Source organism: Melopsittacus undulatus, chromosome 2, assembly GCF_012275295.1.
Source record: "Melopsittacus undulatus isolate bMelUnd1 chromosome 2, bMelUnd1.mat.Z, whole genome shotgun sequence".
NCBI classification, from domain to species: domain Eukaryota; kingdom Metazoa; phylum Chordata; class Aves; order Psittaciformes; family Psittaculidae; genus Melopsittacus; species Melopsittacus undulatus.
In genome coordinates, this window is record NC_047528.1 from 18628018 (window position 1) to 18652405 (window position 24388).

The following is a 24388-nucleotide window of genomic DNA, read 5'->3' on the forward strand; positions in this document are numbered from 1 at the left end:
ATGTTGCTCCTCTGTTAATCATTTGCCATACAATCTTATGTTTTAGCTCTATTTAAACTGAAAAATGTGAGAACTGTTTCCTTTTGTTAGTGTCTTGTTTACCCTGAATACTATCCATCTGACTTAATGCACAAAGGAAGTAAAAGCCACAATTTAGAAAACATAGGGAATTAACTGAGCTGATTTATTTCACAGTACACCAGGATTTGTGTTTTACTTACATGCTCTTTATTGAAAAAAAAAAAATCAGCAAAATGTACAACTTGTTTGAGAAAATTGCAAACACTTGTGGTGGCAGGAAAAAAAAGCATTTTCCCTTTTTAACAGTACTTTAATATTAGTACAATTATTTAGAAGGAATTGAAAAAAAGACTGTATTTACCTACAGAAAAGAAAGCTTGAAATAATAGGTAAATTTAGTCTACTTCATAAAACCAAACCACATCAGACTGAAATATATGTTTGCATTTTTCTTTATTGAAATTATGGCACTTAATAGCAGAAATAATAGAGCTCCACAACCAGAAGCAGTATTGTTTCCAAACATCACATTTCTTTCCACTTCAGTTTGCATGATTTTTCAGAAGAGAACAAGCCCTTTATAATTTGTTCACAACTGAAGAAGCTTTCATCTTGATTTTTTTATTTCTGAATACAACACTATTGCAGCTGTATCTGCCCTGCAATCTTACTGGTATTTATTTTCCTTTGTATTCTGGAAATTAAATTACAGTTTCACTGTGCTATCAAGTAAATGCTTGTAATAGCATGTAACTGTAAAATAATTAACACTTATGTTAAATGTGGCTGATCCAGCAAAGAAAAATCCTTCCATTTAGCATTATCCTTCCATTTTTTTATTATTTTTTTACAAATAACTGACATTGAACATATTGCATGACATTACCAGAAGTATTACAAACTATAAAAGAAAGTGTGAACTAAAAATCAGACTTCTCTAGGGCTGTAGTGAACAACAAAATAAAAACAGCATTACATTGCAGCACCTTTAAACATGTAACAAAAAACAGTGCTCAGTGTATACCAAAAATGGGTTACTGAATTGCATTATTACCAATGTTTGTTTGTGGAAAAATATATCTATATATGTACACACACAAAGGCACACACACAGGAAAAAAGAAGAAACTCAAGCATTTAGACATCTGAAAACTGAGTTCTGGTGTTCAAAAAAAATAATCATAAACCACCATACAATAATGTTCACTAATTTTCTATCATCCGCATGCATTATTCATTAACCAAAAGATGACAGACTCTAGAAAAAAAATGGATATTAAATAATGATTTATAATAAAGTAAATGCAATCAATGCATGACATGATGCTGCATGTTAAATCAAGTATCATTATTCAGCATTAAAACTGTACCAGTTCACAGGTACTGAAATGTTCATAATGTGATGCTGCAGCAATTTTATAATCAGATCCAGCTGATAAGAGTATTAATACAAATTACACGAATGTCCACAGAACACAAAATAATACAGAAATGCTTTGGAGAAATACCTCCAAAGTTATTTTGTTTTCCATCTCGTCTCCCATTTCATTTTATGTCCAGTCTTAAGATTATTACATTGAAAACTGACATTATCATTCTGGAAACATATTAAATGAAATCAATCTAATGAGGAGTTATAATAACAGGCTTCATCTAACAGAAAGCTAAGCTTTGGTTACATAAAGTGCAGTTCAATAATATGCCTATTAATCACAATATTGTATATACAGCTAATTTTTGCAGCTCAGTTTTCTTGCATATTTTAAAAAATATTCTTGCTTTACAGTTTGCTTATACAGCAGGCTCAGTTAAAGAAAAATCATGTTTAAATAAATCTCAATTTTAAGTACTTCAGTATCATCCACCTTTGCGTGCTATGCTTCTGAACTGCTTGGCAATGCGTAACCCATTGGCTGTTCAGTATCTGCACAATGTTGTTTGTATCCCATCATATGAACTACACCTAAGCTCTTTGACAAAACAGTTCCCTAATATCTTCAAATAGGTTACAGTTTTTGCTGTATAAAGTTTTCAAGTTTGATTATGATACAGGCAGTACATTCCATCACTCTCATAGCAACTTCTGAAGTAAACCTATCATTGGGAATCTGTGGGAAAGGTAGTAAGTCAGGATACCTAGTTTTTAAGCTATCTACTCCATAAGCTTCCAATGTCTGAACATCATTTGTAAGCCCTTCAAGTTGCTGACTATATTCCTCTATTTTTTGTGCAAGGGCTGCTGGTTTTACATCTTTGTCTGATTTGCCTTTCACAGCATAATCAGCTGCAATTAAGGCTAGTTTAGTAGAAAGGTAGCATTTAAAGCATACCCATTCATTGGCATTTTTATGAAGGTCATTTCTTGCAGCTGAAAAGTTAGCTCGGGCCTGCCTAAGCCATCGACGTGCCTCCACAAGATTGCCAACAGACCTGAATGTAGGTGGGACGAAAAAGCGTTGCGAGTAAGACGGCCCCGTGGAAGATGGACACTTCTCTTTATACTGTTGCCTTTCAGATTTGTGGCTTGTTGCTTCTTGATTCCATGAAGTATAAAATCTCTGAAATGAAAATTTATCTGACTGAAATCGAGAAGCAGAGGATGAAAAAGGTCTTCTTGAGGCTCTGTCCATGTTTTGATCCATAAAGGCCTGTTTTTCTAGCCTGTTAATCTCATTCTGTAGATGTTTGAAAACTTCATTAGCTATGTCAAGATTCTCTGCATTTTTATCTGGATGCCATTTAAGATACAGCCTCCTAATTATCTTTTTTCTTTCAGATTCTGGAAGTTTCCATGCCTGTTCAATCACAGATGTCACTTCTTTTAATATTTCTGGCAATGAGTTTGACTTTATCTTTTTTGGAGAGTGATGTTTTGCAGACATTGATTTGTGGCTCTCTCTGCCAGTGAAGAGAGGTGGAATTGGCCTCGGTCCATGTGCTGGAAATTCTGTAGGACTGGTTGGGGTAGTAGGTGTGCTATCCCTGCTTTGAGAACTTTCCTCTGGTCTTGAAAATTTGTACAAATCAAGAGAGCTCACTATTTTATATTCACTATATCCAATATCAATCTGGTAAATCTTCCCTAGAAAACTGTGACTTTCATCATCTTCTCTTTCCACTTCTTGTACAATAATTGCATAGGTATAAGTTGGTTGATATGATCCATATATGTCACCACCTTCAGCATCAACAAGATAACCAACATATTCACCAGGATAAAATACATTCATTGGATCCATAAGAAGAGTATAGTGAATTTCAGCTGGTATAGGAGTGCCAGGTGTTGGTAGCTCAAGTTTTGATGGCTCAGAAGAGTCATACTTCACGCCTAAACTGTCAAGTTTTTCACTGATCCGGTAAATATCATTACAACCCAGCATGGCAATTAAATATGAGGTATCAGAAATCAGATTGTCAGTTGCAGATTTTAAGGTCATTGCTAACGCTAACAGGAAATTTATGTCTTTGCTGTCAGAATGCTGTATGTAAAGTAGTATTACTGCATTTCCATATCTCTTCAGGAAAGCAAACGTTTCACTTTTGCTGTGAGGAATAGGAGCAAAACCTTTAACTCTTAATGTTGTTTGCAACTTCTCAAAGCAGGAAACTTTCAAACCTTCTCGCAAAGCTTTGCAAAGTCTTATTGCTTTTTCTTCATTAGCTAAAAAAGCATTGTCATTTTCATGCTTCATAATCCTAATGAGTCCTGTGATGAATTGTTCTGAAGACAACAGTAACTGTAACCTTCCTTGCAAAGAACATAATGCTCCAAACTGACAAATTCTGGGAGACTCTTCATCCAACTGTTCTTCAAGAATACTGCTAAGTAAGCGAGGCCTCAGTTTCTGAGGGAATAACATTATCAGTTTAGTGTGAAAACCGTGGTCTTTGCCTAAGTAACACTGGCTAAGATCAACAAGCATTTGCACACCAATGTTACCTTGGATTCTGCTTTTGTAGTGGGGTGCATCATCAAAAACTAAGATACTAGACTTCACCAACCTACCATCTTGACTGGGAAGATAAAGGGCAAACTCCCTCATATTCTCAAGGTCATTCCTAACCTTGACAGAATCATTCTGAAGACTTTTGAACAGGCCAGAAACTACTCTTTTAACTGTGCGCATTTCATTAGGATCCAACTGCTTTCCTTCAGAGCTCTTGAATATGCGACCTAGAACTTCAACATACTGCTTTGTTGAAATAATATCTTCAGTACCCAAATGTTTAAATAACTGATGGAAAGTACCAAGTTCTAAAGGAAGTTTGTAAAGATATGGTTTAAAATCAGATTCATACTCAAGGTTAATTACCACCTCTTCAGGCTTAAGGAGCTTCCAACCTTCTTCCACCATTACAAAAGAAACTCCTCGAAGCTGAAATCGGAATTCTCTTTTCTCTGAACTAAGAAATTCATAAATACTTCTTAGGACCTTGGCCCTAGTTTTTACCATGTCCTCATCCAAAGTTGTTATATTACATATGTTCCTGCAGTTATTGATAACTTTGTCCAGGGGAGGGTCCAAGTTAACATTTAGCATAGTTAAAACTTGCTCAAGTTGTTCTTGCGCACCAAGGCTACTTCCATCTTGCTCTTTGATGCTCAAAGGGGTCGCTTTCTCAGGAAGAATAGGACACGAAGTCCACAGCAACTGCAACACATCAGTCTGTTTGAATTTAGGATTCACCTGTGCCCCATTGAATCGTATTAGAGGAAGTGTCCCATTAACTTCTTGATACTGAGGATGAAGTCTAACAAATTCTGCTGGAGCTCGTTCAGGGCACAGAAAAGGAATTAATGACAGTTCTTTCAGAAAATTTCCTGACAAAAGGTCAGTTCTTTCTTGAAATATGTGATGAAGGAGGACATCAACAGTATTCTGCAGTGTTTCTTTAGACCAGTTTTCTGTATTTGCTCGCATGCTGATCTCCTTAGAAAACTGTAGTAATTGTTGCTGTGAAATGATGAATTTCAATCCAATATGACGTAGAAAAGTTACCCACGATGGAAGGAATGCGGCCTGATTTTTTGGTTTTGTAAGCTGCTCTAGTTTCTTAAAAAAATCTTGAGGTATAAAGAATTTTTCAGGAAGCATAACTTCAAAGACTTTTACAGTCCTGTCATAAAAATATTTTGCAGGTTTTAATCTATTGCTTGAATCATGAATTATCAAAATGCTTTCAAGCTTTTCAAATAGCTGTTCCTTTATTTCTGAAGTTTCTTCAATGCTAGTTAGCCTATTCTTTAAGTAGATCAAGTGTTCTAATTTTGCATCATAAGACAGATTTTCAAGTTTTGGCAAAAGATGTTTCAAGTACACTTCCAGATCATCCACAGAGATACACCCAAGCACATTATACAAATCTTTCAAATGAACCTTCTCCTCAAGAAAAGCTGATGAAGTTGAGTGTGTCCATCTGTCTACTTCTATTGATGGGATGCTTTTCATGAGGACGTAGCACATCCCATATTTTGAAATGCTGATGTATCGGCCGCTAATTGATTTATAACATGGAAGAGACTTTAAAATTTTAATATCATCCTGAGATGTCAAATGACATAGATTGCAATTGAAGTACATTAAGAGAGCCTCAAAGTCACTTTCTGCTAACTTTTCAGTCCTAAAAGTTGATGTCTGCACCATATATTGTATGGCTTTCAGAATGCTTGAAGGATTATCTATATTTGCTGTACATCCTGACAACAAAGGCACTAAAGCACTGTCTTTGGAGCAAATTTTGTTCAATGCCAGCTGAATACAGCCTGTTTTCATTAAAGTGTGGAAGACTTTATCACTCTGAGCATTTGGAAAAACAGCTATATGCATGATGCTGAGGGGCAGCAACACATCACACTCTGGCACAACAAGATGATTAGCTGAGACAGTAAACCTCACACCTGGAAGTAAAGTCCAATCCTTCAGAGTTTCAACAACACCATCAAATTTTGCTTGCGTATCTTCTTGCTCTTCCTTAATATTTATAGACTCACTAATAAAATGCCAGACATTTTTGAGCCAAGATTCACTTGCAAAGTTTTCTTTCCATTTCATGCAATTTCTAGTTTTATATTCTCTAGGCAGCACACATGATAACAATTCAGCAAAACTTCTGATATCAAAGACTTTCGCTACTTCGCTGCTAAGTAAAATATTGTTGTATTTCAAATACAATGTATTCATAAACAGATCCTTGCGAGATGGAATCAGTTCATGGTACGTAGTTAAGAACTTTGGCCGCTTTGAGTCAAAAATTTGCAAAACATTGTCAAGAGTAATAAGGAGTGGCAAGCCCTCGATTTGGATTTCATTTTCTTCTGCATCTTTAAAACAGTAATCAACCAGAAGTTTGAGACTATGGAAGAGTTTCAAATTTGTCTGCTGAAGACGACAGGGTAACTTTCCAATGTGGCAATTAGAGTCTGGAAAAGAAAATGTCATCAAAAATAATCGGACATCAGCAGGTGTCACACAGGTGACAGGAATATCTGCATCTACCAAACAGTGGTAAAGATTTGCAGTTTCATCACAGTTATATACCAAATTAAATCCAATTTCTAAAAGTAAGTGCTTCAGTCTGTAAACATTTTCAGCCACTGTCTTCCGTGTTGTGATGTTGTATTCTGTATTTTTGAGATGCTGCAATTCATCTTGTAGTAAATTGTCAAAGAACGGCCTGCCTTTGTTCTCAGTAGACATGTTAACCCATGTGATGATAACAGCAGAATGCAAATCAGAACCCTCAATATTTGGAGTTCGCATAACAGGTAGAAGACGCTTCAAATCTTCATAAATGCAACTATAAACTGCTTTCACTAAACAATACCAATCTGGCTGAATATCAAGCCTATTAACTGGAAAAAAGGATAAAAACTTTTTTAAAGTGTCTTTCACAGCATGAATAGGTGTGTTTTGCAGCACTGATACTGTAGGATCAGTGCCTGGAAAATAGCGTTTTTTCAGCTGAATCAGCAGTTCAACATAAGCCGGTGCTATGAGTGCTGTCATTAGGCTATTATTCCAGTCACTTCTTACTCCAACACCATTATCATCACGCCATAGATTTCTTCTTGCAGAATCCAGAGCAAAGTGCCCATTCACATGAAAAGGCAATCCAGTTTCTAACGATAATGGCAAGAAACAGAACGCTCTGTGGGGTTTTTTGTAATTATGAGTAATGCAAGCTGCTACCCCACCTCGTGGAAAAAGAGTAATGTCCTCATTCTTGTGGGCTGAAACCACACTTTTGGATACCTTTTCCATGGCTGAAAAGCCTGACCTGTTACAAATTAACCAAGTTGTAAGATTTCCTTCAGAGTCTTCAGTATCCATTGTGTAAGTAATCTGTTGCACAGGTATTTCACTTAGCTGCCTCTTTTTAGTTACACTGTCAATTACAGATGCATGGAATTGCTTTCGTTTCAGTCTGTCTCCATCAGTGATTTTGCCTTGTACAGAATACAACACATTCAGTGCTCCTGTTGTTTTTTCTATCTCACAAATAGAAATTTTTTCCATATGGTTCAAAAACATTAAGAGTTCTGCTCCATCTGTATGCAGCTTATCTAAGAGATTTTGGACCATTCTATCTGAACATGGAACTGAGGAAATTTCTGATACTTTTGCCATGTCTCCATTTCGAAGAGGAAACCTAAACATTGTGCAATTATCCAATTTAAAGTGATCTCCTAAGTAGAGGTCCAGTACATCCGAGAACTGTGTTCTGAAATCTGCATCTAAATCTCTAAACATGCGGCCTGGACTTGTTGATGTTGAACCTGGTGCGTATCTAGCATGAGGATCAAAAATACAAAGAATGTCATTGCCTGATAAGAAAGAAGGGCAGTCAGTAATATGATAAACAGAATTGAAACCTATACCATATTGTCCAGTTTTACAGGGATTTCCTACTTTTGTACCTTTTCCAAGGTTCTGAATTCCTCGAATATCATCTTCTGTAAAAGGCTGATTGTTGTAAACACACAATGCTGGTCCCTGAAGCGGTGCCCATTTCTCATCAAATATTCTATCAACTGGATGCTGTCTAGGATCAAACACAAAACAGATCTCTGTGGCTTTTGCATCATCTGCATTCTGAAGGAGCTCTTTCAGCATTTCTTTTTCTGAAGGGTAGGCATTGAGAATGCTTTTAATTCTACTTGTAAGTTTTTCTTTCTGGCCAAATTCTGTTCCAAGGGTAGTAAAACAGATATTGGATGCGTATCTTTCTAGAGCTTTATGGCGTTTTGGTATTGCTCCAAGCTTTACTGCAACTTCTCTTGGAATATCACCATGACAATATTTAATGGTTGTGTCTTTAACTTTAATCCACGGACAATCATTGTAACACAAAGATTTTGCAGGCAGAAGTGCAAGATGAGTATCGGGTAACAAAATCTCACCATACTTTTTCTCACAAAATTCCTGCTTCTTTTCTCTAATGAGGCCCCATATTCCTTCACTGATTATTCTCCTGCAAAGCTGAAAGCTGTCTTCTGTTAGTTGTTTGGTCCCTCTTTCCCGATTTATTAATTCCAGAACTACAGCAAAATCTTCCACTGTAAAAGCCTGTCTTACACCCACACTTTCAAAGAGCTCACGGAAACTATTTTTGTACTTATTAGGCAACTGATAGAGATAGGGTGCTGCATCAAAATTCAAGTGAAAAGACACTTTTGTTGGATCAACATACACATTCTCAACCAAAATAAAACTACAGTTTGCCAGCTGTTCAATTATTGTAGCTTTTGTTGATTCATTCTGTAACATTCCCTCATGTAAGTACTTATAACAAGCATTAGTGATATTTTCTTGATATAATGTGATCCCATCAAATGACTTTGCAACTTCTTCTAACTGATTTATGACCAAATTAACAGCTGGCTTCTTCAGCAAACCCAAAAATTCTTTGACAGCTAATGACAAAGCACCACAACCTTTAAAGGAGTGAGAATTTTCATTAAGAATTGGTTCTATTAGGCAAACTATATCTTGATGATCAGCAGTGAAAAGATCATTTGCTGTAAACATCACTTCAGGCTGAAAATCACTGCCCTTCCAGTGCAGTGAGAAGCCTGCTGGTTTGCTAAGGAAAGGTAGGAAAGGGATGGTTTGACATTTTGCAGCAAATTCTTTAGCTCTAGGGTCCCTAGATTTTAGTTTTTCATCAATAAGACTCAGTATAATACTGCTTCTAAGACAAGCTGCAGCATGATCACTCTTGTTAATTTCAGCTACTGACTCTGCACGTTCTATCAGGTCTTCCCATAAAATATCATCTTTAGCCATTCCCAGCTGAACAAGTTTAACCAAAATAACTGGGTTAAGATAATCCTGAGTGGTACCATAAGGAAATCTTCCATCTTCAGCATCATACAACTTTGCAACTCTTCCTTCAGGATGGATCAGTCTTGATGGTGTAACTAATGGGTGCCCATCCAATGAACAGGGAATACATGGAGTAACACGAAGAATTCCTGAGAACTCCTCAACTTTTTCATTGAGAACATAACACATCAAAGGATCACGCAGCTCTGCGTCAATCTCCTGAACATTAGGGAAAAATACCTCAGAAAAGAACTGTTTCTCAGAGAAGGTGTTCTCCAATAATATGTATTTACATCCTGCTTCTTCAAACCCTGTCTTTACCCAGGATGGAAGATCCACAGCACACAGAGTTTTGGAACCTGTCTTTTTAAGGTACTTCAGAAAGATCTTAAAGGCTGAAGGTCCAACATCTGGTCGTTTCAGTATAGAGTCATCTAAAAATCTTACATTCTTCATGGAAACCCAAGAGGAACCATCAGAAAACACTTTGACCCCTTCTTTGCTTTTCATATGAGCTATGTCTTCATAAAACCCTTGACAAATAACAGAAAAATCATCATGAACTGAACCAGGATCTGGCCACACTGCACAGTAACTGTAATCAACTAGCTCACCATTGATTGCCATGTCACGCAGAACACAAACTGCTTCTATATAGGCTTTTACAATAACATACCTCATGAATACTGTATTCCATCTTCCTTTTGTGTCTGTTTTCCAGATCTCTTTCCGATTGGAAGTAACTGCAAAGCAGCCATTTATATGTAGAGGTAAGCCTGTTTTTATTCGTAGAGGTAAATAGCAGAATACTTCACCTATGGTGTTGCAATTAGGTTTCACAATCCACTTTTGATCCTGGGTTTCAGACAGTAACACTCCTACTCCACCACAGGGAACAAGACCTAATCTTCGTCCACTTTCATGCAATGAAAATTTTAAAGCATCTCCAGTGTCCATGCAAGAACATATAAGCCATGTTGTTGAATCTACTGTTTTCTGTGGCAATTCATCAGCTGATCTTTTCACCTGTCCCAATTTAGCTGTTTCAAAGAAAGAAGCTGGATCATCCTCCGTACCTCTGAAGAGTGGAGACTGTAAATCAGCAATTCGCCTAAATACATGGTGAAATTCTTCTACTACTATCTGTAAGATACACGAGGACTTTGGTGTTTCAGCAGGAAGCTTTTTATTACTGCTGCTACAGACCTTCATGAGTTTAGCTGCTTCCTTTAAAACACTTACATTTGGTGCAGTCAGGGCTTTGGAAGAAAACAGATTTTTTTTTATAGTAACAACATCTTGTGCCATCCCAGGATCATCTGCCTCAATTTTCAAGTATTTCAAAACCATTGAATTTACACTCTGAGCAAATATGATCAGTCTATGACCACAAATGCTGAATTCATCCACAAGAGAGTAAATGTCTGCTGTATTGTAACATGCACTGCTGACTTCACTAACTTTAGCTTCCTGTTGAGTTCTGAAAGACAGCCTGAAAAGCGTTCCTTTGTAGCTGTAAGGAGATTCTACAGTCAGTGGCAGCTGACAACCAAAAACTCCTATAAATGGCTTAAACTGATTGGGAAATTTTCGCAGTCTCTTCTGTTGTTTACTCCAGTTGATTTTGATCCCAGGGTTAGATTTATCTCTAATGTGTTTACTGATATGGTTAACGTTTGGATCGAACATAATCATGAACTCTCGGCTCAAAATTATAGGAACATCTGTGATATGATAAACAGAATTGAATCCCAGTCCAAATTTTCCCACTTTGTCAACTTCACTCCTTTTTAAAGACTCACCTAATCGAGTTATATTTAGGAAATCAGAGTCAGAAAATTCAGAATTATTGAATGACCACAAGGCTGGACCATGACATGCTGCCATTCCTGGATCCAAAAGATTCTCTCTTATATCCATATTTCTTCTCATGTCAATCAGGAAATTACATTCTGTTGCATTAGCATCATCAGCATTTTGAAGAAGCTCTTTAAAGATATCTGAAATGGAAGGGTATTCTTCCAAAATGTTTTTAATTCTTACAGTCAGAGGCTCTCTTTGCCCAGACTGCTCAAATCCCATATTTTCTGGATTAATCAATCTTGTGCTAAGGCATGGGACATTTAACCACTCAGCAGTTTTCATCGGTATGTCTTCATGCACCAAAATTATTGGTTCAACAGCATCTTCAAGCAAATCATTTAAGTCATCAACTTTGATATCACAATAACAGCACTCATGAATTGGCCTCATTGCAAGTTTATAAGGAAGTTTGCCAGTGTATAATGGCATGGGTGTATGCAGGCTTGCAGGAATCTGATTGCTGTACAGCCATCTTATGATGCTCAACATAATATGAAGATTTTGTTTACTCTCTTGTTCAGAGAGAGACTGCTCACTTTTTAGATATATTTTCTGAATGACCATAGAAACATGGTCTGGTGTTAACTGCTCAATGGAACCACAACATTTAAACAACTGGTGAAACTTCGCCATAGTTTTTGGCACATAATGTAGATAAGGTTGGAGATCGAGATCAGGTACTGACTTTATTACTGCTTGTGCAAGGGAACAAAATGTTTTACCTGTCCAAACCCAAGGAAACTTCAGGGCTTTAAAAGCTTCTTTGCCTTCTTCTAGGTGGTCATGCATAAATCCATAAATCTCAAGCAAGATATGCTGAAACTGGTAATAGTCCTCATCACTGAAAGTTTTAGAACTGTGCCAATCGACCACCACCTTGAAATGTTTTAAGACTGCTTTTATAATGGGCTTGCAGGGCATGCCAAGTGCTTTTTCTACATCCGGCAGCACATTTTCCACAAGAGGAACTGAGGAACCAACTAAAATTGCGTAAGATATATCACACATTTCTGGTGGTGAACACAGATTACAATGATCTCCTTTCCAAACTAAGGACCCTGGGTAATTTGGAGGTCTTTCCTTACATGCAGGAATCCATTTTATTTTTTTCAGTGCAGCTTGTGCTTCACATGAGTGAAGCAGTGCATGGTTTTTGTTCAAAATCATCAAGAGAGTTCTAGCTTTTCTTAACAGTAAATCATGGTTGGTGTTAGAGTCAGCATGCAAACTTTCAATTTTATTTGCCACTCTCATAATATCACTCTCCTCAAGACCAGCCTCATTTTTTAAGCCTATTTGTCTCAGAGAATGAAGAATATCTGAAGATGTAAAAATAACAGGGGGGAAGCAAATTTCTTCCTCAGCATAAAACAAATTTTGCAGAAGTTCTACCTCAGGATCAAAGAGCTCATTTGCTGACATTATCTTTTCCTGTGAAATCTTAATAAACTTTAGTGATGTCAGCCAGTCTATCACATCAGTATTCTCGTTTTTCAGAAAAGTCAGATTTTCAAGAACCCACTGCATTATCTGTGTGGTTTCATCATATGAATAAAAATCACTTCTTATGTCTTGTATAATAAACTTCAAGCAATCTGTGCTTTTTAGTTGTTCTATTTTCAGCAGGTTAGCTAATCGAATAGTAGCTTCATCACTGCTGTCAATTATTGCAGTAGAAAATCTTAGACCAGGAGGAATTTTGGCAGTGTGGTGTAATACCTTACTACCTTTTAGCCCAGTAAAAACAGAAACACTTTCATCAGATGATTTTTCAACTTTTTTAAATATTTGCAATTCCTGAATAATTCTTCTCTCTTTTTCACTTACATCAGTTAAACTGGCTAAGAATGTCCTAAGAGCATCTTTATGTGTTGATGGGAACGATGCAACCTGATTGCATAGTTTCTGTAAGGACATTTTTTCCATTATTTGTAAAACAGCACTTGGTAATGGTGGATGCACATATTTTTTTATAAGTGGATGTTGGATAGAAATATCCAGCTTCTTAAGTACAACTCCACCAACTCTCTGAATAACATCAGCTAAATATTCCGGGAGCTGAGTCTCAGATTCATCTTCCAGAATGATAGGTGATGGATTCCTAAATCTAACCAGTTCCACTGATGTTTGGTTTTCCTCCAGCAGTGTCTTGGGGATAAGCGGCATGTCATCAAACACACTCAAGTCATCAGAAAAATGTATATATAGGTTCTTCCATACCATCTTAAGCCAGGAAACTGATGGGTGATTTTTGTCTTCCAAACCTGGATGCCACTCTACCACCATGTCTCTGCCAGGCCACGTGCTATTCATAACTTCTTTAATGAGCCGGGCAAATCTTTCTGGGTTCAGAAGCTGCAGCTGAGTGCACGGTCTTCCTGAAATTGCAGAAAAGAGAAAAGCCATGAAAATCACAGAGCAGAGTTACATGTAAAAGTGCTGTTGGCTGTTCTGAGGAGAGGAGGAGGAGGAGGAGGAGGAGGAGGAGGAGGAGGAGGAGGAGGAGTAGGAGGAGGAGGAGGAGGAGGAGGAGGAGGAGGAGGAGGAGGAGAAGGGGAAAAAAAAATAGAAATTCTAACTTGTGCCCTGCCTGTTCGTGGAAAGAATTGCTTGTTAGGTAGAACTGCAGATACCAGCTCCCCTTGCTTTTAGGAGTTAATTAAAAGCAAATGCATTCCATATTAGTGTAAAAATTAAAAAACAAATTGCAAATTGTCAATGTGTTATTGCATTTGTTAGTTTGACACAAGAGTCTTTGGGCATTCATAGCAACTACAAATTTACAATCAAAGTAGAAGCTTCAAACTTTTTTTTGTTTGATTGATTCTTTACACTACTTGTTTGCCTAACAGTAAATAAAAATCTAACCCATTATTTGTCTATAATTGAAAAGGTTCAAAAGGATTTGAAAAGTTATTTATTAGATACAGCAAAGAGCAACTCAAGTGCAGATGATCTTACACTAAAAGTGACAAGCAACAAGATTCAGTTGTGCTGAAACTAAGTTTAGATATATACGGTTTTATTCTTATTACCGAAGCCCTCACTAAAAGAAATACGTTTTAAAACTCATGTCTTAATTATCAATAGACAGTTTATACTTAAAAACTGCAGCATGTCTGGAGGTAAGAAAACAGCGCAGAATATAAAAATATCACCATCTCCCAACGACATCAAAAACCATGACAGAAATGGAAGCAAGACATCTATTTGAATTTCAGATCTTTCTTTCATCTAGATTGTACTGCTATTTCCTTAATAGCAACAGTCCAAATAAAAGATACTATCCCTGCTCTGCTGGAAACTGGTATTAGGAGCATTGCAATGTTTACTTCTGTTTTCTGTTTAACAGAACTAATAGAATGTATAGTCTGTAGGCATGAAGTGAGAGGAAGGATGTCCTACTACTGATTCTAAAGTTCTGTGCCCAAATAGTGGGATTTAAGTTTAGCTTTTAAGTTCATCCCTCTCTTGCTGGTCCACTGCTGCAAGTATTTCTTTCACAAGCCTTGAGCTCAGAACTTTAGAAATACTGTTTTAAAATCCATACATGTGATCTGAAAATACTGGAAATCTTCCCATATGGGAAAAAAGTCTGTAAATAACCCAATGAAAATATTGATCACTTCCATGTAACATAACTACAAGGTTTTCTTCATCAATATGCATTCCCCTCCAAACTGTATTTAGAACTCTTATCAGAATTATCTTTGGTAGCTATCTTTTGGCAGCTCTATTTGTTATATTTTGCTTACAAGAAAGCTGGCATAACAAGAACAGATATTCACCAAATTCACACAAATATCAAGCTTCAATCCAAACCAGTACATCTTCAGTTAATAACCATACCTGAAAATCCCCAGAGAAGCTGTTGGGCTAGAATATAATCAAATCAATTCTTAGAAAATATCCCATGAGTTACATGTAAACATACTAAATATAGAAACAGTAACCGACTAGAAAAAAATACAGTACACATTTCAGGAGCGAAAAAGTAAGATCTGGTTTTCTCTGTACAACACAATAAAAAAACCTGTATCCCATCCTCTCAAAGAAATAATATAAGGAAGTTTCTATTTCTGCAGCTGTATCAGGAATACCTCTGAAACAATTTCTACAGCTATGTAAATAAAATTCTTGACAAGTGAGATTTCAAAACCTGCCAAAATCCCCTTTAATACTTATCATTTATAACATACAGCTTTTATGGTACTGAAGTTGTACAGTTATGCAAAATCTTAGAATGAAGAATAATTTAAGAGGTAGAACAAAACGTAGGCCACTACAATCTTGCAAAGGGTCATCTCTAAAACCCCTAAACATTTATAGAAGATTTAGAAGAATTATACTTGTTGTATTCATTTACAAAAATAGGGTCTTCCAATGAATAAGAGGCGTAAAATGTCCTTCAAAAAAAAAAAAGTATCAGAGAAAGAAGAGAGACAAGCAAGAACTTAAATGTGAACAATACTTTTCCCAGGAACTAAAAAGACTAGATAGACTTTTCTGCCAATTGGAAATCAAGCCTGGAAGTGAAAGAATGTCTGAGAAGAACTCAGTAAAGGATTACTTTATGAATATATAGGGTTTTTTCATTTTATTCATGTCTGCTTTTTGTGTTGAAGGATATAGCCAATCAAACCTGCATTCTGTTTTTCTTAGTTTGCTGGTTTTTAATTTAAGCATGATTTGGGACTGTTTTTCATTGGAACATGAAGAAACAGGGACTGCGACTGAATGACTGACCATGAAAAAGGATACTGAAAAGAGTAAATCAAGACAATAATTTATAGTATTTTATGTCTGGTTCTATTGTCTTCTGTCTCAAAAAGAATTCTGATTAACTGAAGAATTCAAAAATATAGAGAGGCAAGAATTTTTTTCTGAAAAGCACATTTTCTACACATTGAAGAATAGCCCAGAAAATACTCATCCTATTTAAAAATAAGCTGAAGTGTGACTTGTCTGCAAATTGTGTTTAGCTGAAAAGACTTCTGAGAATAAGACTTCAAATTTACCAGTCAAATGCATAATGAGGAAGGGTGGAAAGGTAAATATGGACAAACTGAATAGAAGAGAGTGAAAGCAGTTAAACATAGAAGCATCTCATTTACAGATGCAGCAAACTTCTTCACTAAGTCTTTTGATCAAGGTTTAGAGTATTTCAGTAGGTCTGCACTGACAAAACCATAAGCTATGAATTAAGACTCAGGAAACACTTGATGAAATTATATGATCTACAGGTATGCTGAAGGCTAGCTGCTTAAGTGGGTTTTACTTAGTTTTAAAAAAAAACGCACTGATGTGATCACTTCTGATTGTGATATATGAGACATCTGCAATACCAAAACCTTAACACAGTTATTGCATATGCAAATTCTAAAAATGCAGAACAGAATTCAGAGCAACTTCAGTGAAGGAATACTATTTGAACAAAATTACTGAACCTTGAATATATCCTTTAATAAGTGAATATCTATTTGTGTGAGGTGTCCCTGCCCATGGCAGGGGGGTTGGAACTAGATGATCTTAAGGTCCTTTCCAACCCTAACTATTCTATGATTCTATTATTATGAATTTTCATCCTTCTCCCCTTGCCTTTGCCATAATTTTTATGTATGTCATTTCCAATATAAATAGTCTATCATATCTTAAAACAGTTATTTTTGATGATCAATTTATTTATGCGAATTCAATTTCAAAAGAGACATTCCTTTAAACTTAAGTTTAGAACTAGTCTGTTCAACCATTAGAAATCTGTTTCTTATATAAGATTATGAAAGATATATTTATTACCTCGGCTTTTGGCAGCTTCTTTCAAAGCAGCTAGAATCTCAGGCTTCAGGTCATCAGAGAGTAACCTTCCTTCCAGGCCAGGAAAGAGTGATCTAGCACACCATTTAAAAAAAATAAACAGATAAAGAAAATAAATCCCTCCACACCTTAGCAAGGCATCATTTTGCTTCACAAACACTACCAGCATTGTAACTATCACAGTAAACAATTGCTTACACATGTAGAATAGGGTTTTCAGTGGGCATTTTTTTACAGACAAAAAAAGACCAGACAATTAGAAGCAGGGAGTAGTAAGAAACTGATTTTTCCAACTACTCTTATTTTCAAAGCAGGTCTAAACAAGTTTTCTTTGGATAGAAAAAAGGGGTTAGAAAATTATTTTCATCTATTTGTATTCTAACAAATAATTAAAAAAAAGTTAAATGGCACCTACTATTCTGTGTCTTTTAAAGATTCTATTTCAAAGCATACAAAGACTACAACATATAATTCTAGGACTTCACACAGATCTGTGGATTTCAGAAGATTTGCACACACAGGTTAAGGTTATTGCAGCCAAAAGTCATGTCTCGTCCTGCCCTTCCTTTACATTAGCACTTAAAACTGAACAGGTTTTTAGGGCTTTGGTCTTCCTAAAATCAAAAATAACTATGCAGCTTAATTGTGACAGCAGTATGTTAAATATACATAAACTAACACAGAATCTTGTTATTCCACAGGTGTTAACAGAAAGAAATTAATAAGAACTTATTTCACCTTTTTAGCAGGTTCCAAATTTGAATATGCAAAGAGCCAAACTCTTAAGTTGAAAGTATTTTAAAACATCTAACATAAGACATTTATCATATTTATAACATTAGAATTGAAAATAATTACTGTAGGCAAGAATATAACCAAATAAAGCATTAAAATTTCAAATCATAGCTAGAAAGTATATTTATACCTGGTATAACATACTTCTGTGTCAGTTTTACAAGGTTAAACTAAACTAAGTCCATTACTGACAGAAAATGAACTGAGTAAGACACAGTGGTATCTTTAAGTTTCAAGAAAACTATCTTATGACTAGTCTGAAGCAGGGAATGTTTTCTGTATGTATACTGGCTTAACTTCTGGAAGTAAAAGCAGAGTAAATGAATAGCAAAAGATAAATAATCACGCAAGAGATGCTAGAGAATTTTTATTCTTTTTAAGGAGACACTAGAATCACAGGCTTTGAGTAGTGTTAATCAATAACCTGAATTGTATAGAACAAGAAAGATTATGCATTTAGAATATAACAGAAAAAGAATGGCAGCAGACTTTGAAAAAAGCAAACTCCTCTGAAACAACACGGGAAGACCGTTACCTGCATCCAACTGCTTTTCTTGAAGATGTGTTGTCTATACATAAGGACCTCACTCAGAGCCCTTTTTAACTTAGTATCATCTATACTGGCACACTCCAGCCCACCTCTATTTCCTGTATGAATAGTTCATAGGGCGGTAAAAGCAGCCAAGCACATGCCAAGTGTCACATTCTTTCAAGCTGAGGATCTGAAAATTAGTGGAACTTGAAGAAAGAAGGAAGGGTGTATGCAAACATATGTATGGCTAACACTGTACAAGAAGGAACAGCTACAGGTATATCTGGTGTGTCTGAGTGACTTCAAGTAGTACCTCTTAAGAGGTTACTTGGAGAAAGGTTCAGATTTAGCAAATCTTTTATAAATATATATTCCAGTACAGACATAAAAAGCATCAGCCGTGCTTTCTCTAGTGACCCTAAGGTCACTTATTCCAGCTAGTCTGCTCTTTGCTATCCCCTCCCCAGTGGCAGTGCAAGCTTTTACGGATGGTGAAATGTGAACCAAATTGAAATAGCAATGCAGCTGGGAAATAAGCGGGGGGGGGGGGGGGGGGGGGGGGGGGGGGAAATAATTGGAGAGGGACTGGAAAGAACAAAGGAAGAGCAGATGCAGAAGATAGTCCCATTTCCTAGCATGGCGGTATCTGCTTACTTCCCAAAATCAATGTCTAGTACTAAACCCTTCACTGAAAGTAAAAGTGTTGTGCAAAAAAATAAATAAATATATTGAAGTTTAATAAAAGCTCTTATTATGTAATCTTATGTACTTTATAGTATACATGTTTCTAATCTACTCCTTTTTATAATTCTCAGAAGAAAGCTAACTTGAAATGTATCCTGAGATATTAGACTTAAGAAGTCTAGAACACATAATTCTTTCTAAAGTTATAGTGACAAATAGCTGTCAAAGTTTTCAAAGACATATCCATACAAACATGTACATATCTACAGAAAACAGTTCTACCTATGCATTATTTCATTATATTATAGGATGCTGCTTATCATCTTGCTTGCTGACAAGCAAATAACAGTCTGAAGCTCTCTTTAACATAAAAAAAATGGTATTTAGAATATTAAGTATACCTGGGATAGTCTTCTGAGGTTATGTAAACTACGTCCTGTTCTGACACAGATGAGGAAAAAGGGATAAAGTTTCCATTCTGTAATGGCAAAAGCTCCAATCCAATCAATTCACTGAAGACTCCATCAGAAAGCACAAATTCTAAAAGATGAAGCTTTTCTTCAGCAGGTCCACTGTGTCCAGATTTCCTTAGTATTTGCCGTACTACAGCAGGAGTCACCTTTTTCACAGCTTTAGCAGCAGAAATAATAAGATGCACTGCACTAGCAATATTTGCTGGTACCTTGGCAATCTGCTTCCCTGAATTCTGGAGGTAGTTGAGAACAGATTGTGTGTAACCCAAACTCTCATCCATTTCAGAAAAGTGCACCTGTTCCACTTTTATCCACTGATTACTCACTGAGTAAATAACTGTGTGCTGGAGCAGCTCTTTAAAGAGAGGTTCTAGAACTGGTTTCCAGGGTACCCTGATTTTGTTCTCATCAGGCCATAACCTATAAATTCTTTCAGCTGACAACGGAAAATCCGAATTCTCCTCAGTCTCCATTCGTTTGATAGCTTCCAAAATAAGGGTGGTATATGCCTTTGGCACTATATTTACCACAAGAAGGTCATTCCACAAAGCTGCTGGATCTCTCCATTGATCCAGCTCTCGCCATTTGATACTCCTCCTATTGTCTGTGAGACCAAAGAAACCACTAACATGAACTGGGAGTCCAGTTTTGCTTTCTTCACCTGGAGGTAAAGGCAGAAAACAAAATGCTCTTCCTGAAAAGTCTGCCACAGCTCCTTTTTCCTCCCCGTTATTTGACAAAGACATGGCTATTCCAATAGTAGGAACAAATTTCAAGTCATCAGCTAAACAATCCAGTTCAGTACACATTCCTCGACCACCTACACAATTACATACTAACCAAGAGGTTTTCTGAGCATCCTTAACACTCTCATCTTCTACAACTATATTTACATGGTATGTCACACATGTTATGCTATTGCTTGGGATTCCTTTACAATACTGATTTATTGCAGTTCTTAAAATTTTGATAGAATTGGGTCTTTCATGTTTCAAGGCCTTGTTTTCACTAGCAGTTACTCTAAAAATCAGCCTCTCAGATCCATCAGCTTCCCTAATGTGCAATGAAACATCCTGAACACTCTTCAAGAACAGCAATACTGTGTCTGCATCAGCTCTGAAGGATTCAAACAACTCCAAAACCTTCTGTTTGTCATAAACATTGCTACTCAGTTGGGAAGGCTGCAGACGAAGTGGGAAACGAAAAAAGGTACCAGGAAAGTTTCCATTCTTAAAAGTTTCCTTAGTGCTGCCAAATACACCAATGAACGGTGCAAACTGGTCTGTAAGTTCATTGATTTCCTTGCTATCTTCTTTTAGATTCCAACACTGGCCTGATTCATGAGGTCCAAAAAGGGTTTGATGGGGATCAAGCATTCCAATCTGGTCACCACTGAAAATACTGGGGACATCTGTATACATAAAAACACAACTATTAATAATCCTAAACTAACTTATTTTTCAAACACAGTCTTAAGGAATAAATCTTTAAGGATCAATAACGACAAGTGTTATAAAATTGTGATGAACCAAGTACAATGCCCAGGGATGTGGCTGAGTCACCTTCCCTGAAGGTATTTGAAAGACCTTTAGATGTGGCACTTAGGCACATGGTTTAGTGTGGACTTGGCAGGGTTAGGTTTATGACTGGACTCGATGGCAAAAGTTTTTCCAACCTACATGATTCTATAATTCTGGTAACACTTAATTCAGTGCTTACAGAAAGTGAAGTTTGAAACAAGCACACTCCTAGTCTGCAATTAAGTACATAAATAGCCATTCAACTATTTGCATTCTAGCAAACAGTAAGCAACAGAAAGTATAATTTTTTTGCAAATGTATTATTTTAATTTTTTTCTTTCCTGAAAATACTGGAAAGTAATTTAGTAAAGGTGTATTTATTGCAGATCTTAAAGGCTTGTAAACAGTGGTATTGTATGATTAAAACCCTAAATTCTCAGAACTATCAAACCATATTAACTAAGCTTTTATTCATGCACTACTAAAATATTGTGAAAAAAACATCATGTGCCTTACAAACTCACTTCACAAGTTAAATATGTTATTTCAGCAAAAATTTTACTTTTCCCCTGTACTATGTAGACTGTAAGCACTGTTTATGTGATATGCTTACGCTACACAGCGGTAAAACATTTTGCCAGAAAGTATAAATATACACATACCTCTATTATGGAGTACCCTTTCTAGCATGAAATAAAACCACTGCTTATTTGCAAAGAACCTGCACAGAAGCATCAGTCTTGTCTAAACTTCCACACTTTTACTTAAATATCTACCTTATATTACACACCTCTGTAATATAAACAGCAGTGCATAACTGAATTAACAGTGTAAAGGAATGTTCATTTCAATACAAGGGACTAACTAAGTAATAATGTTACTACAAGAAACATATCTCCTCCAAAAAAAAAATCAAAGCCAGAGGATAACCTCCATGGTTTTAGAAAAATATGAATGCTTAAGGAAAACCAGGCAGAGATCCAGTTTTTAAATGCACTACAGATAAGCCATTAAACGAGTATCTGAGATATCTAAAATAATTAAACAATTTAATGAAACTTCAACAATTTTGTTTTAAAGTATCTACTGAGAGTACCTGTTATATGATAAACTGAATTAAAGCCAATTCCAAATCTTCCAACTTTAAGGGGATCATCCTTCTTCCTGCTTCTTGCTATTTCCTGTATACCATGCCAGTCCTCAGGGGTGAAAACTGCATCATTGTACGCATAAAATGCTGGCCCTATAATAAATAGGCAAGTGTTAAAAAGATGACAGAAGAAAACTACTTAACTGAGAAAAAAATCTAGGAAATAAGTTTACAGAACTGCTAAAGTATTTCTTTAAAGTCTGTATGTGCAAATTTTATCAGGAAACTATAACTCAAACTGACATCAAATTATGCGTGGTGATGAAAGGGAGATAAAGTAGCAGCAAAAGCAGAAGCAAAGAGATGGATTTACCTCTGTATAAAGTACTTAAGAGATACATTCTGATGTGGTATCTAGTTCTGGTGTCCACATTTTAAAATAATGATTCTGAAAAACTGAACAGAAAGCAGAAAACAACAAAACTTCTGGAAGAAGTGTTCTGTGGCACAAGGCTGTTCAGTCTATCAAAAAGACAGTTTGAAAGATGTACTAATCACAATCTACTAATACCTCTACTGGAAGGGATACATGGCAAGATATATCAATAACCTGTGTCTAGAAAGACAGACAAATTCAAATTGGAAGGCACAATGAGGTTGATTAACAAGCCAGAAACAAGAAGTAGTGGATCACTGCATCAGATAACTGAATGCCTTTTGGGATGATTACAAAAACTAATTTGTCTGATAAATACATAACTGATCTCAATCACACAAAGCTATATTAGATGATATAAAAACCTTAAAGTTGCAACAAACTACCTTTGCAGTACAGGCAGCATGGAGCAAAGGTTGGTGCAAGGGTGAGAGAGTAAGAGATGAAGAAGAAAACAGAACTGCCCAGAGAAAGCTGAAATGTAGGGTCATGTTTACATTAAGAACTGGAGATCACTCTGAAAAGGTAGAGGTATGTAGAAAAAACAAAATTACTGTCTAATACCCAAAGCATTCTTTTATCCTAGGTCTTATTAAAACTTGTTTACTGACTACTAAAAATCCTTGTATATTGAGATAAAATCTTGTATATTGAGATAGCAAGTAAACCTAGGAAAATAAGCCCCAGGATACACAGTCATCCTGCGAAAAGTTACGTGAAACAAAGCTGAACATGAAGGCTTTCTCAAACAGCATTAACTAGAAGCAGTTGAAAAGCTGCTATTGATAACCTGCAAGATGACACCGTAAGGCCTTCAATAGCAAACACTGGCTTTGGAAAATAATAATCAACATTATAACATAGACAAAATATGCACCTCGTAAGGTGGTCATCGCTATATAGCAAGGATAAAAACACAGAACCATATGCATATTGAAGGATAATGGCCAAAACTAATAAAAATTATATTTACCCTGATACTGTACCATATCCTTTGACCATAGAGTTTCTGTTCCATACTGAGTTTCATCATATAAAAACCTAACCTCTGTGGCACCAGCATCTTCTGCATTCTGTATCAGTTCCTGAGGCAAAAGAAAAAAAAAAAAACCAACAAAAAAAAAGGAAAAAGTATGATGCAGTAATGTACATATTCTAGCAATGGCTTTCCAACATAAATAGTAGAAAATAGTAAGCATTTGTCTTGAGTGTAATTGTATTCATACTTTTCAACCAAAATAATTTTATCCCGTTTACCTGAATGAAAATAGGCATTATAAAAGCAATATTCATTATAAAAGAAAAATAAATATTTATAATAAAAGTAATATTCAGCCAAATACTATAAGCATGATTCAAATTTGGAGGTCAAATTCCACAAGCAAGCAGTTACAAAGTTAGGAAACAGCCTCCTAAACCATTACTACTATATTATCCCAAATCAGAATTGTGCAAGTCTCAAAACAATGAAAAAAAAAAGTAAAAAAAGTAAAAACGGAAGTTTGCTGCTAAGCCCACACAACAGTTGAAGACCACAGTGAGGCAGCAAATCATAGGACAATACACATCACTCTTTACATATCACACATCAACTGAATTCCATTTAACACTTCACAGTATGAACCAATCATTCAAGAGCCACAATGCTAACTTCTAACACCTCTACAGCAGAGGGCTGCAAAACAGTTATGACCAGAAACTGTAAATCATGAACCAACAGAGCTCACCTGCTGAATGAAGCCCAAAGCTCTAGACAGAGGCTTATATTGATTATTTGTTAAACAGTATTACCAGTGGTGAGAGCTATGAAAAACTCTAACTAAAATGTCAATAA

The 24388-nt window shown here is 36.1% G+C and overlaps 1 protein-coding gene across 1 annotated transcript; it reads right to left on the bottom strand.

Moving 5' to 3' along the window:
• Positions 1-457: 457 nt before the first annotated feature.
• Positions 458-23608, bottom strand: SACS (sacsin molecular chaperone). Its single transcript, XM_031049501.2, has 5 exons — positions 23528-23608; positions 22125-22271; positions 19437-20919; positions 17007-17098; positions 458-13588 (listed from the first exon to the last, which is right to left on the bottom strand). Exons 1-5 carry the CDS (start codon positions 23541-23543, stop codon positions 2028-2030), a joined length of 13299 nt encoding a protein of 4432 aa, XP_030905361.2. The 5' UTR covers positions 23544-23608; the 3' UTR covers positions 458-2027.
• Positions 23609-24388: the final 780 nt, after the last annotated feature.